Source organism: Musca vetustissima, unplaced genomic scaffold (genome assembly GCF_032173495.1).
Source record: "Musca vetustissima isolate MV318-11 ecotype Yass unplaced genomic scaffold, APGP_CSIRO_Mvet_v1 utg30100, whole genome shotgun sequence".
NCBI lineage: Eukaryota > Metazoa > Arthropoda > Insecta > Diptera > Muscidae > Musca > Musca vetustissima.
Window position 1 is genome coordinate 54,721 of NW_026887516.1, and position 16,152 is coordinate 70,872.

The 16,152-nt window shown below is 34.9% G+C and overlaps 1 protein-coding gene across 1 annotated transcript in view; it reads left to right on the forward strand.

The window, feature by feature from the left end:
* LOC133335068 (protein scabrous) overlaps positions 1–14,064 on the forward strand; it is a 40,780-nt gene extending 26,716 nt beyond the window's left edge. The window contains exons 3-4 of the mRNA XM_061543370.1: positions 8,897–9,489; positions 13,099–14,064. Of these exons, the coding sequence (XP_061399354.1) occupies positions 8,897–9,489; positions 13,099–14,064 (1,559 nt within the window). The remainder of the gene's footprint in view (positions 1–8,896; positions 9,490–13,098) is intronic.
* Positions 14,065–16,152: the final 2,088 nt, after the last annotated feature.

Here is a 16,152-nt window from a genome sequence, read left to right on the forward strand (position 1 = left end):
TTTTTTTAAGAATCTAACACAGCCGAGGATTTTTAAAAATATTTTTTTTTAAGAATCTAACACTGTCGTGGATTTTCTGAAAATATTTTTTTTGAGAATCCAACACAGCCGTGGATTTTTATACCCTTCACCACACTGTGGTACAGGGTGTTATGTCTTTGTGCATATGTTTGTAACAGGCAAAAGGAAACGATATAGACACGTGGTTCCTTTTGAGAATATGGATAGAATAACTTTTTAAAGTCGATTTATGCATGTCCGTCTGTCCGTCTGTTGGTGTTAAATTGTAAAAAAAGTACAGGTCGCATTTATAATCCGATTTGGATGAAATTTGGCACAGCTCATTTATTTGGCCCAAGGACGAACCCTATTGAAATTGGGAAAAATCGGTTCGGATTTAGATATAGCTCCCATATATATTTGCGTCCGATTTTAGGTAAATAGTGTCCTAAAGCCCCTATATATCTTTCGATTTGCTCCCAATTTGGCATAACGTACTGAATTGAGCCTACAGTGATGTCTACCGAGTATCGGAAAAATCGGTCCAGATTTAGATATAGCTCCCATATATAGTTTCGCCCCATTTCATGTAATTGGTGCACCAGAGTCCCTATATATCCTTCGATTTGCACGAAATTTGGCATAGCGTACTGAATTAAGTCTAGAACGATGTGTGTTAAATTTCGTAGATATCGGTTCAGATTTAGATAAAGCTCCCATATATATTTTCGTCCGATTTTAGGTAAATGGTGCATCATAGTCCCTATATATCCTTCAAAAAGAAGTTGCAAAGAGACATGAGTGTGTTCCTTCCAGGGAACATTGACATGAATTGTCGACCTCCGACTTCACTACTTTCCTTACTGGTTTAAAAATATTTCTTACAAATCCAACACATGCGCGAATTTTTTTAAAATATTTTTTTTTTAAGATTCCAACACAAGCTTGTTGGACGTGAACAAAGTCCATTACATTTTTTTTGCATTATTTTGTTTCAGTTTATTTGTTTTTAATTTCACCTGTTTCCTCAATAAAAGGCAACATTTAGCAATTTGTACCATTTATTTTACCTATCAATATCAAGCGTGTGAAAATTCGAAAAAAAAACATATTGCACAATCTTCTGTTTACGTGTTTTGGCCCTTAGTGTTGTTGTCTCCCCCCAAAAAACACCGAAACTAAAAATTTCTCTCATCATCGTCATTATTTTGACCCCAATACTTCACACGGTATATATTTTTGTCCATACAGCTGACCTTAATTTTTTTCTGCCCTCTCCCTATGTTGTTTTTTTACGGCCACTATACTGGGAATATGGATATTAATAGTGACCATACCCTTCTCATCCACATGCTCCTCCTTCTCCTCCTCCAGCTTTAACTGCTGACCATAAATTATAATGTATGGCAATTTTGTTTCTTGTTTTTGTGTTAACTGTTGTTTTCTTGGCTTGTGAAAATTATTAGTCAACATCTGTTCGATGTGTGTTTGTCTGTGTATCAGGTTCAGGTTCCTATGTTCGACCAATCGATTGATCGAACGTTCAATATTCAGTGCATTTTTAGTCCTTTGCTTTATTGTTTGCCTTGTTGTTGTTTCTTTCTGTTTTTTGAGGTTGGGAAGATATTAAATTATGTTTACCTTCCATACACACAAACACACATACATTGTTGTTGTGCTTTTTTTTTTTGTCAAAGAAGTAGCATACAGCTTGTTGCTGGTCGAGAAGGACCATAAAAAAAACAAGGTGGTTTTTGCTGACATGATTTTTTAAAGAAAAAAAATTTTTATAAAATGAAATGTTTATGACATGTTTGTGTTACTGTTCAAAGTTTTCGTTGGTTCCAATATTTCTTTTGTTTTTGTTTTTTTACTTTTTGTGGTCACTTTTCGTAAATTAAAAATATAATGGGATTTCATTCTTCTCTCGCCCTTCTGCTCCTTTTCCACCTCTTTTTTTCTCTGTTTACCAGTGGTGTTCTTAAGGTCCTTTCAATTTGGACATTGGGCATGTATTGATGTGTTATTATTATGTGTTTTTTTTCTTCTTCATATTCTCAAAAAGGGCTTCCATGATCTGTCACTTGAGTGTATCTGACATGTTGACATATATTGTTATATTTGGTTACATGCTTGGTGACATGAATAATAACAGTTGGAATCCAATATGGGGCTGGCGTACACATAACAATTGCAATATGTATGTAGCATGTTAACATTTTTCAAAGACGCTTTTTTGTGAAGAGAAAATAAAAAAATTATGCATAGAATCACTTTTTAAGTCGATTTATGCATGTCCGTCCGTCTGTCCATGTTAAATTTAAAACAAAGTACAGGTCGCATTTATGATTCGAATTAGATGAAATTTGGCACAGCTCATTTATCTGGCCCAAGGACCAACCCTATTGAAATTGGGAAAAATAGGTTCAGATTTAGATATAGCTCCCATATATATTTTCGTTCGATTTTAGGTAAATAGTGCACCAAAGATTCTACATATCGTTCAATTTTCGCAAAATTTGGCACAACGTACTGAATTAAGCCTAGAAATATGTGTGCTAAATTTTGTGAAAATCGGTTCAGATTTAGATATAGCACCCATATATATTTTAGTCGGATTTTAAGTAAATAGTGCTCAAAAAACCCTATATACCTTTCGATTTGCACAGAATTTGTCACAACGTACTGACTTAAGCCCAGAACGATGTGCGCTAAATTTTGTGAAAATCGGTTCAGATTGTATGTTTATGGTGCACCAAAGTCCCTTCGATTTGTACGAAATTTGGCATGACGTATGGAATTAAGTGTAGAATTATGTGCGCAAAGTTTCGTGAAAATCGGTTCAGATTTAAATATAGCTTCCATATATATTTTCGTCCGATTTTAAGTAAATAGTGCACAAAGTCCCTATATATCCTTCGATTTGCACGAAATTTGGCATAGGGTATTGTATTAGGTCCAGAATGATGTGTGCTAAGTTTTGTGAAGATCGGTTCAGATTTACATATAGCTTCCATATATATATATATATATATATATTATTGTCCGATTTTATGTATATGTTGCACCAAAGTCCCTATATATCCTTCGATTTGCTCGAAATTTGGCATGGCGTACTGACCTAAGCTAAGAACGATGTGCGCTAAATGTTGGGAAAATTGGTTCAGATTTAGTTAAAGCTTCCATATATATTTTTGTCCGATTTTATGTTTATGGTGTCCCAAAACCCCTATATATTCTTCGATTTGCACGAAATTTTGCATGGAGTACTAAATTAAGTCTAGAATGATGTGCGCTAAATTTTGTGAAAATCGGTTCAGATTTAGCTATTGTTTCCATATATATTTTTGTCCGATTTTATTTTTACGGTGCCCCAAAGTTCCTATATATCCTTCGATTTGCACGAAATTTGGCATGGAGTACTGAATTAGGACTAGAATGATGTGTGCAAAATTTCGTGAAAATCGGTTCAGATTTAGATATAGCTCCCAAGGACGTAGCAAGAGGGGGGCCTTGAATGACGTTATTGCGTTTTGTTGAAATTGGTGCAGATGTAGCCATAGTTTCCATATGTATTTCCAATGGGTGTCTGATTGAGATTAAATTTTTAACATTGCGACATACCGAATATCTTGTATCAATTTTGCATCGTTTTCCATAAATTTGTCCCTTGATATGCAGACGATTCTAAATCTGTCCGAATTAAAATAAATTTATCATAGGTTCCAGAATGACTTGAGTATGTTCCTTCGAGGGGACATTGACATGCAATTGTAGGGATCCATATGTACAATATACCCAAAGTGGTGAAGGGTATCATATAGTCGGCTCAGTCCGATTTTACTATTTTCTTTACTGGTTGAAGGCGTGGATTTTTTTTTAAATATTTCTTGAAGACATGATATTTTTGTAAGTTATCTTGTAGAAATGTTATCTTGTAGAGATAGATGTCCTTTCAGCAGACCCATAACATTTTTTTCTTCTATTGATTCGCCAACAATTGTTCATGCTTTGGGATTCAAAAATATAAAATGTTACTCTAATCTCTTTCCTTCTTTTTGCTTCTAATCAAATAATCCCTGAAAAATTATCTTATCTCTACTTACAATTCATCTCAACTCCTCAAGGACTAATTTTTATATTGTTAAACGTTCACACAATACTATATGTAACTCTGTACGTGTGTGTGTGTATTTGTGCTCCTCAACAGCATTTTGGGTTGCCATAGCATTAAACGAATACAATGCAATAAATTTGTATTCAGTTAAACTCAATCAAGCTTTACCACAAATAGCAATTCGTTCTCCTTTTTATAAAAAAAAAAATATTTTTCGAAACTTAAACCAAATATCCTACAAAAAAACCCCAACGTAACGATTCATCATCAATTCAACATCAATTGTTAAAAATTTGTATCAAACCAAGTACTACAAAAAAAAACCCCAAACAAGTGGGAATACATTTCCACAAAACAAGATTTGAGGTATTGTCGAGCTCTATGTTCGGTATTGTATATTTGTTTGTTGTTGTTGCTGCTGCTGTTGTTGTGTGGAATTCCCCATGTTCTTAATGATAGGAAATGAATGCCTGATTTCAATCGAATACTGTTAACATTTATTTTTTTCTGTTCCGTTTTTTTTTTTTGCATTGTGGGAATACCACACAACTGCCTACAATATCCGTAGCCTATCCTAGGCATCATCACATCAAAATTGTTTCGCTCCGCATCGTTATCAATTGACAACAGATTGATGTACATTATTTTTATATGTTGTTTATCTACGATTGACAATTGCAATAACAAATAATAACGCAGAGAGACGGATACAGATACAACAACAACAGCAGCACAAAAAATAAACACTCATTTCCAGTTATTCGCATTTGTATGTCAGTCAGACAATCATTCAAACGATTCTTGGTAAGCTGCTACCTTTTTTTGTATGCGAATGGGGGAGGGCCCCTTTCAGGTGAATTTCGATTGGATTCTACAGAAAAGAAATTTACAATTGAGCTGGAAAATTTTTATTGAATATAAAATCGAGATATTTCGAAGAATCCTATTATAATATGCATTGTTTGTTATTACGAGAAGGAATAGAAAAGTAAAAATTCATTCGAAGTCATCATACCCAAATGAAATTAACAAATTAATATGTCTTGGAGAAAATCCCTGACTCTTCTATGGATTTAACAAATATTTTTTAAAAAATCTACGCCTCTTCTATGGATTTAACAAACATTCTTTAAAAAAATCTACGCCTCTTCTAAGGCTTAAAAAATATTCATTAAAAAATCCACGCCTCTTCTAAGGCCTGAAAATATCCTTCCTTAACTGGCTTGTTACAGAACGGTTGTTCCATAAGCCGAGCTTAAACCAGTAAGGATAGTAGTAAAGTCGGACGGGGCCGACTATATGATATCCTTCACCACCTTGCGTATATTCAAAAGATGAATCCTAACAGACGCCGCATTTTTGAAAGTCAAAAGATATATGGGTCTTTGGTACACCATTTACATAAAATCAGACGAAACTATATATGGGAGCTATATCTAAATCGGAACCGATTTTCACGAAACTAAACACACATCATTCTAGGCTCAATTCAGGACACTATGTCAAATTTAGTGCAAATCGAAATATATATAGGGACTTTGGTGCACCATTTACATAAAATCGGACGATACTATAAATGGGAGCTATATCTAAATCTAGACCGATTTCCACGAAACTTGGCAGACATCATTCTAGGCTCAATTCAGTACGTTGTACCAAATTTCGTGCACATCGAATGATATATAGGGACTTTTGTACACCATTTACCTTAAATCGGACGAATATATATGGGAGCTATTTCTAAATGTGAACCGATTTCCATAAAACTTAACATACATCCTTCCAGACCTATTTCATTACGCTATGCCAAATTTCGTGCAAATCGAAAGATATATAGGGACTTTGGTGCACCATTTACATTAAATCGAACGAAAATATATATGGGAGCTATATATAAATCTGAACCGATTACCATGCAACTTAGCACACATCATTCTGGACCTAATACAGTATCCTATGCCAAATTTCGTGCAAATCGAATGATATATGGGGACTTCTGTACACCTTATAGCTTAAATCGGTCGAAAATATATATGGAAGCTATATCTACATCTGATCCGATTTTCATTAAACATATCACGCATAATTCTAGACCTAATAGAGTACGCTATGGCGAATTTCGTGCAAATAGAAAGATATATATGGAAGCTATATCTAAATCTGAACCGATTTTTCCCAATTTCAATAGGGTTCGTCCTTGGGCCAAATAAGTGAGCTATACTAATTTTCATCGAATTCGGATCATAAATGCGACCTGTACTTTGTTTAGAATTTAACATGGACAGACGGACGGACAGACGGACATGCATAAATCGACTTATAAAGTGATTCTATGCATATTCTCAAAAGGAACCATGGGTCTATCTCCTTTCCTTTTGCCTGTTACAAGCATATGCAAGGTTATACAAATCCGCACCTGTTGATAGTCCTTGAAAAATTATTTTTTTAAGTCCACGCCTATAGATAGTCCCTGGAAAAAAATATTTTGTAAAAAATCCAAGCCTTGTGTTATGCCCACTGTGCAAGTATTTTTTCTCTCCCACGGTTCAAAAACAACTATTAGTTGTCATTTCCTTCCAGGAGACTTTTTGTTGATGATAATGCGGCGGCTGCTGTTGTTATTGTGTGTTGCCTATTTAGTTACTGTTGTTGCTGTTGTTAGCTGGTCCGGCAGATAGCTTTTGCTATTGTCTGCTGTGTCATTGTTGACAATGATGTTGTGTGCTTTTCGTTTTTTTCTGCACTCTTTTGTTGTTCTGTTTTGTTCCTCCTTTGTGTATTATTGTTATTTTCTGCTGCTGCTGCTGTTATTTGTTGTATGTGTCAGTGTGTGGGTGAGTACGAGCGAGCGAACGAGTGTTGTTTCAAAATTAATGACATTCTTTTGTATTGTCATTCGCTGACATATTCAGATCATTAATATTGTTTTTGTTTGTTAGTGTGTGTGTGTATGTGTGCGTGTTATATTTTTTTTGTTATTATTGTTGTCAATGGTATTTGTTTCTGTTATTTCCTACAATTTGCTGTCACTGTTACGTCCACCTAGCCACCACTGATCCACTCTCGCTCTCTCTCCCTCTCTCAATAGTTTTTGCAACGCATTGCATTTTTTGCGTTATAACCCGTTGGGTTTTATTGTCATTTTTGTTGTTTGCATAAAATGTATTTGCATTCGTCTGTCTCTCGGAGTGTGTACGAGTGAGTGAGTGTGTGTGTGTGTGTGGGTTCGTTGTGTATTATAACAGAAACTCTACATTTTGCACAATTTTTATACTCGTATATGCATACACATTTATTTACAATTGTTGAAATACGTGAGTGTATACATGTATGTGTGTGTGTGTGCGGGTACTGTCTGTTTGCCTGTTCATTCCACTGTTTATCAAGGGAATTAAATCAGTTCACAGTGATTATATGCCAAAAGCAATGACATTTCTTTTTTTTCGTTTCAGTGTGTGTGAACGTGCACAGTTATTTCTACTTCCTCTTTCCGTCTCCTACTCGATGCTTTTCTCTCTCTCTCGCTGTGTAGCAAAATTTTAATGTTTAAAATGTTTACCCCGGGGGAGTTCATTGAAATTTAGTTTAGTTTATTTTTGGAAAATATATCCATCCTTTTGTAAATTGTCTTGGCCATAAAATTGCAATTTACAACGATAAAGGAGTACGCTGGAGAATGTGTGGGGAGGGAAGGTGGTTGTGTGTTTAGAGAAAGTAAACCGTTTTCACTTCAATAATTTATGTAAATTGATTTACAATTGCAGCCCTACATTACTTGGCGAATTCTTGGCAAATTCATTTTCGAGTAGTAGAACACAGCATTGGCAAAATTGCTGCTGCATACTTTTTGGAAATTAATCAAATAACTCCTGGGGGTATGCTTTAAACTATGCAATGCTCATGATTCTTTTATTTTGGGTAGTAAAACAAAATTGAATAGAAACAATTTATATTAAATTAAATGTGGATTTTATATAAGGCGTGGATTTTTAAAAGACTATTTTTCAGAATTTTTTATAGAAAAAAATTTCAAGCCATAGAAGAGGAGGAATTTAAAAAAAAATGTCTAGCCTTAGAACATGGAGGTGCTTTCCTAAACAATATTTTTAAGGACATACACAAGGAGCGAAATAAAAAAAATGTAAAGATCTTAAAAAGGGGGGAAAAATAATAAAGTCCTTTAAAAAGTTAAAGACCTTTACGAGGCGTGCATTTTTTAAAACAATATTTTTAAGGAAGGATTTACAAGGCCAGGATTAAAAAAAAATATTTTTTAAAAATGTTGGTCTCAAGTTTCCTCACCTATACGAGGCGTGGATTAAAAAAATAAATATTTTTAGAGACCTATACAAGACGAAGATTATTAGACAAATATTTTAAAGATCTACACTAGGAGAGGATTTACTAAAAATTATTTTCCAAAAACGTTGGTCTAGATTTTTTTCTCAAAAATGTTGTTAATTTTTCTAAAAATAGTTTTGAAGTAATTTGAGACCTTAAGAATGTTGGACATTCTTTTTGGGACAAACTTTTTTTTGGTCCAAAAATTTACTATAAAATTTTATAAATCACCTTAGTCCATTTGACAATAATCAATAACACTGGATAAATAACCAAATTGAAGCAATTTTTAAAAATTAAAGCATACTTTTAGGATGTATTAACCCGCAAAAAAAACAAACCAATTAAACCCCTTTACAACAACAAACAAAACTCATCATAATATTTTTCCTCTTTCTTCCTTTCTTTCTTTGTTCTTCCAGTCCACATCCGATACAGCGACACAAACACCAAGAACTCTACCATCCGTTGATCTCTTGGCCGACCACAAACGGCGCCATGTCCGCTACCAACGTCAACAGCTGCACGAACTACAATTGGCCCAGCGTCAGCTACGCCGTCAATTCAATGAATTGAAATATCATCGTATCGGTGAACGTGTTCGCAGCATTGAAATCGAACAGCATCGTGTTGCTGATGCCAACTTCAATCTTTCGCGGCAAATTGCTTCTCTGGATAAGTTACATACATCGATGCTCGAACTGTTGGAAGACGTTGAACAGGTCCAAACGAAAGTCGATAAAAATCTACCCGAATTACGTCACGAAATTTCCAAATTGGAATTCGGTCATGCACAACTGATGTCCGAACAGAATCTGGTGCGTGAGGAGGGCAAAAATGTGGCACGTTCATTGCAGGCATTGGCCTACAGTGTTGGTACACTGCAGGAGGAACGTGATGGGGTGCGTCGCATGCAATCAAGTGTGGGTGAAATGCGTACGCAATTGGATCGTTTGCAAACAATGGTCGATGATATACAAAGAGCTTTGCAGCATCGTCAGCATCGTGGTGGTGCCGCACATATAAATAAGGTGAGTGGGGATGAGTGGTGGGTGATGAAGTGATATGGTAGGGTGCGGAGTGGATTGAAGTGGATTGGTTAACAATATTTGATCATTGCTGCGTGTGTGTGCGCGCGTGTGGTATTTCAAAAACAAATATCGGCCAGTAACTGGAATAGAAACGCTAACACTTAAATTGGAAAAATGTGGCGAATGGCAGCAACAACAACAACGTTTTGCAGTCGTGTGTAGCAAATACCGAATAACGATGACAGCTACACCATTTCAATTTTTTGAGTACCAAAAAAAGCAGCAGAAAAGGGTCTAAGGGAGCAATTAACAATAAAATATACCGAATATTTAATTAAATAACCCAAATAAATTGAAAGATCCACAAAATAGGAAATGTGATATTAAAATGAGAAATATGAAACAAATTGTGCATCGTTTAGGAGGAATGAAAAAACATAAAATTTTGGGCGAAATTTTAATTTTAATATTTTAATACAAATAATTTTCTTGGGAAACAATACCCAAAATTCGTTATGCCAAACATTTTGATTACCCTTCATCACACTGTGGTACAGATTATTATGTCTTTGTGCATATGTTTGTAACAGGCAAAAGGAAACGAGATAGACACATGGTTCCTTTTGAGCATATGCATAGAATCACTTTCTAAGTCGATTTATGCATGTCCGTCCGTCCGCCTGCCTGTTAAATTGTAAACAAAGTACAGGTCGCATTTATGCTCCGAATTGGATGAAATTTGGCATAGGTCACTTATTTTGCCCAAGGACGAACCCTATTGAAATTGGGAAAAATTGGTTCAGATTTAGATATAGCTCCCATATATATTTTCGTCCGATTAAAGGTAAATGGTGCACCAAAGTCCCTAAATATCTTTCGATTTTCACGAAATTTGGCACAGCGTACTAAATTAAGCCTAGAATGATGTGTGCTAAGTTTCGTGGAAGTCGGTTCAGATTTAGATATAGCTCCCGTATATATTTTCGTCCGATTTAATGTAAATGGTATACCATAGTCGATATATATCTTTAGATTTGCACGAAATTTTGCACGGGGTACTGAATTAAGTCTAGAATGATGTGTGTCAAGTTTCACGAAAATCGGTTCAGATTTAGATATAGCTCTGATATAGATATATAGTTTCGTCCGATTTAAGGTAAATGTTGTACCAAAGTTCCAATATATGTTTCGATTTGCACGAAATTTGGCATAGCGTACTGCACAAAGCCTAGAATGATGTGTGTTAAGTTTCGTGAAAATCGGTTCAGATTTAGATATAACTCTGATATATATTTTCGTCCGATTTAAGGTAAATGTTGTACCAAAGTCCCTATATATGTTTCGATTTGCACGAAATTTGGCATAGCGTACTGCACAAAGCCTAGAATGATGTGTGTTAAGTTTTGTGAAAATCGGTTCAGATTTAGATATAGCTCTGATATATATTTTCGTCCGATTTAATGTAAATGGTATACCAAAATCCCTATATATCTTTCGATTTGCACGAAATTTTGCATAATCTACTGAATTAGGTCTAGAACGATGTGATAAGTTTCCTGAAAATCGGTTCAGATTTAGATATAGCTCTGATATAGATATATAGTTTCGTCCGATTTAAGGTAAATGTTGTACCAAAGTCCCTATATATGTTTCGATTTGCACGAAATTTGGCATAGAGTTCTGCACAAAGCCTAGAGTGATGTGTGTTAAGTTTCGTGAAAATCGGTTCAGAGTTAGACATAGCTCTGATATATAGTTTCGTCCGATTTAATATAAATGGTGCACCAAAGTCCACATATATCTTTCTATTTGCACGAAATTTGGTAAGACGTACTATATTGAGCCTAGGGCGATGTCTGCCAAGTTTCGTGAAAATAGGTCCCGATTTAGATATAGCTCCAATATATAGATTGCAGAATGCCATGTTTGATTTCATGGTAATGGTCTTTCAAAAATGTGACGTCTGTTAGGATTCCATCTGTTGAATATACCCAAAGTGGTGAAGAGTATCAAATAGTCGGCCCCGTCCAACTTTACTACTTTCCTTACTTTTTTTTTTTTTTTTTTTTGTGGAGATATTAGCGAAAAAATTGTCATAATTTTTTGTGTTGTTGTTTAGATAAGTAGAGTATGAAGATTTATGCTCGTGTAATTTGCAGATGAAAGAGCTGCCAGTCTGACTGGCGTGCTCGCTGCATGGCTGGCCTGAGAAGAATCCTTGTTTTTTCTAAGCTTTTAGGGTTTTTTTTTCGAAAATTGATCCAAATTTTTGGTCGAAAATTTTTTGTTTCTTCTAGAAATTTTTGGGTATTTTTCCCCATTTACCCTTCTATATATGACCAAAATTTGTATTCCCCAACAATTTCCTACCACTACAAAATCCCATTTAATTACTAAAAAAAATCCCGCATGGAAAAATATGTTCCCAAAAATGGTGTAACCTGAATAGTGAATGGGTAAAACAGGACACCAGACCTCGACTAGAACGAAACACAAAAACATTCCGCTTAGAATAGATTTTCAATTAAACGAAAATGAAACATGATGGTCGGATGGATGGATGGATGAATGGATGAATGTATGTCTGAATGAATGGCTGGCTAGTTGTATAGCTGATCCAACTGCAACAATACATACGTTAGGTTTTTGTGATTTCGCTTCGCTTTTGTTTTGTGTTTCGATTTTTTTTTGTTCATCCTTTAAAACATCAGGATAATATTTCCTAGTATTGTTTGGCATTGTTGCTGTTACTTTTTTCCCGGGTACGTGCAATTTGCCAGTGTAGCTTTTGTTGAGATTTAACCGAAAACTGTTTGGCTGATTTCTGGTTGTCCCCTTTTGTCTTTGGGTCTGCTAGTTTTCGTTGTTGTTGTTATTTTTGGTTGCAGCCATTGCTGCTGCTGTACTTCCTATTATGTATTTGTTTGTCAACAATAGACGAAAACTCTTTCAGCTTTGTTTTGGTTTTCAGTCACATTCGGAGCTCCGCAGTATAGATAGAGATATGGATAGATACCCCCCAAAAAACACAACAGCAACAACCAACACATTCAACATGAAATTCAAATCTGTCACGTTGTGTCAACGTTTGCATAACTCTATTCTCTGGAATACTAGGGAATCATCAGAAAACTAAAAAAACATAGCAACATCACATACACACTCACACACACACTATTGTGCGAATGTTTAGAGTGGGTGTGTATGTGAGGATATGCGATTTTGGTTTCGTAATATAAAACTAGGAATTATTTCTTTCAAAAATTTTTCGTTGTTGTTGTTACTGACAAGCCTTTAATTTCAGTTTACACAGCAATTTGAAAGGATTTCTGTTGTTTTGATGGGTTGGAGGGGAGTTCTTTTTTCCAATTTAAAAGAGTTAACAAAAACTGATTGAAATTTCATCAGCAAAAAGGCGAGGATTTTTGTTCTGGTTGGATAAGCCAGGAAAGGCAATTGTGTGTTCAAATAAGCGAACAGTTTCCGCATCAGGCCTGGATTTTTTTAAAATATTTTTTAAGTAAACATTTTTTTAAAGGTTATGTTGTTTTTGTTTTCTTATTTATATAAGCTAACTTTTTTTATTATTTGTTTCTTTTTTCTTTCCAGAAATCCAATCATCATCAACGCCATCATAACAACAACAGCAACAACAATAACGATAAGGATAATGAATCGGAAGACAACTCACCACAAAATGCCGAATCGCTGGTAGCCAAATTGGAAAATGTCGAACAACAATTCGAATCAATTATTGCCAAACTGCCGAGAGATTGCAGTGAAGTGACACCCTCCGAGACCACAACTAATGATGGCCTATATCTTATTGCTCCCGCCGGCGATCATCACCCCCAGATGGCCCATTGCACGCCGGACGGTTGGACCACCGTGCAACGGCGTTATGATGGCTCGGCCGATTTTAATCGTTCATGGGAAGACTATGCCAGCGGCTTCGGTTCACCGGCTGGTGAATTTTGGATTGGCAATGAACAATTACATCACTTGACACTGAACAATTGTACACGACTCCGCGTCCTCATGCAGGACATTTACGATAATGTCTGGCTGGCCGAATACAATCAATTTTACATATCGTCACGGTCCGATGGCTATCGTTTGCATATTGGCGGCTATAGTGGTAATGCATCCGATGCATTGGACTATCAGCAGGGTATGCAATTCTCGGCCATCGATGTGGATCGTGACATATCACAAACGCACTGTGCTGCCAACTATGAGGGTGGGTGGTGGTTCTCGCATTGTCAGCATGCAAATTTGAATGGTCGCTACAATTTGGGTCTGACATGGTTTGATGCGCAACGAAATGAATGGATTGCCGTTAAATCGAGTCAGATGATGATTAAACGTCAGTCGCATGAGACGTGTAATTATGGTGGTGGTGGTAATAGTGATTTGACGACTGCCACATCGACGGTGTCGGAAACAACAACAGCGACAGCCACAACAACGACAACGACGACGACGTTGACAATAAACTCTGACAAGTCGATACCCTTAAATAATCTAAGACCTGTTGATGGGCTAACCGATACAGATTCCATGGAATCTGTGTAGAACGTTCCTTTGTACCCCCACAAAATAAATCCTCCTCCACCTTTCAAAAATTAAAATTCCTTCCCCATATCCCCATCACATCTTAGATTATTTATAAATTAAGGGCATTTTTTTACACAGAGAAAATGAACATTAGCTGGATAGTTGTCGTAAAACTTGTTAGAGTTAGAACCACCAAAGCCATACCTTACTATAGTTCGCGGTACCGTACGGATTGTGTACATATCGATATAACAAACAAAGAAAATGAGAAACAAAATTGAAGGCCTCAGATTAGGCTGAGAAGTAATATTAATAAAAACAAAATACTAATACTACTTCTCTTCCTAGATCTGCATCGAAACAAACAAACACACACATAAAAAAATACATTCACAGTCACACTCACACATCGACATCATCACATCACATTCGTTGTAAATAATTATCATTAAAAAACACACGCACACTAACCATTAACGTTTTTTTTCAATATTTTTTTTTATTGTTTTAATTTTTATTATTATTATATTATATACTAACAAAAAAAAACAACAAGAACAACAACAAATGGAAAACCACAAAATGCTATAAATGTACGTATGTATTTTTTACATTATTGAGTAAAAAGAAGAAGAAGCGGAGAATATACAATAATAACAATAACTATAAGCGTCCATTAAAAGTCAATACCATTAAAAACAACAACTACAAAAAGAATTAAAAAAGGTCATATAAAAACAACAACAACAAATACTAAATGAAAGCTTATCAAATAAGTGCTACCAAAACTATTCTTTTCTGTTGGAAAAAAATCACAACAAAAATATTTTTTTTTTTTTGCGAACATTATTTATATATTTTATATAATCTGAATAAGAATAGACATTGGAAAAAAATAATTGCAGTATTGAAAAAATTCCTAACCACATAAATTAGTGCGGTTTTCAATTTGTAAAAAAATATTTTCCTACACTTAACACAAATTTGTATTTGAAATTTAATTAAATTGCCATGCCAAAATCGATATGGGTTATTCAAAAAAAAAAAAAAAAAAAATATTCTCTTGACAAAGGGACAATAGCTGAATTGAAAATTTTGTATTTTTTTTTTTGCCGCAAAATAATTAACAAATTTTCAACAAAATTTACACTTTATCTGGATTTGTTTCCAACTTGAAACAAAACATTTGTCCACAATGGAAATATTTTCATTTTTTTTTATACCGACTAAATTACCAACAAATTGTTTGCATTGAATTTATTTTTTCAGTAATATAATTTACAATGGCTGTTTAGCATACAAAGAGTTTGAATTTAATTTCAAATTTGTATTTCCGTTCATTGGCTGACAGGAAATAGCAAATTTCCAAATAGAAATTGTCTATTTTTATTCAGAATATATTTTGAAAAAAAAAAAATGTTGCAATGTGCTTAAGGGTTTGCAGATAAGAACTTTTTTTAAATAGGAGCAAATTTTAATTTTTTTCTGGCATTAAAAATGTGTAAATTAAAATCAGTGAGCGGAGCAGTCCCACATCCGAGTACATACGACAATATAATTGGGATCAATTTAAAGGTCAACCACTCCCCTTGGATATATTATCAACTTCTCCGGTCTATTATATTTACCGATCTTTATCCAAAGAGACATGCTTATTCTTTAGCCAGATCCCCTTATCCATGTAAAAATTCGCGAAGTTTGGGCCATAATTGAGGCCTCTGGAGCGACCAGAAAAACCGACAAAAATTTACCAAAAACAATATGAGTCTTCATTGACCAGAACTCATCCTACATGCAACATTTTGTGAAAATGTGGCCTGTATCATGTTTACAAAATAAAAATGGACAGACGGACGGACACACATGTCTAGATCATTTCGCGGCATTACAATCTCTTGGGGCTGGACAAAGCTGTAATACCCTGGAATTTGTAGAATCAGTATCATCACTTTTTTCAATTCGGGATTATGGGTTTAGAAAATGTTTTTTGTCAATTTTTTTTTCCTAAACTCTTCTCTATGATGTATTTCTTCGGATACCTCTATTTTCTGAAATCCTGGAGCGTTTTCACGCAAGAATATTTTTCCTCGGAACTTGTAGAATCAT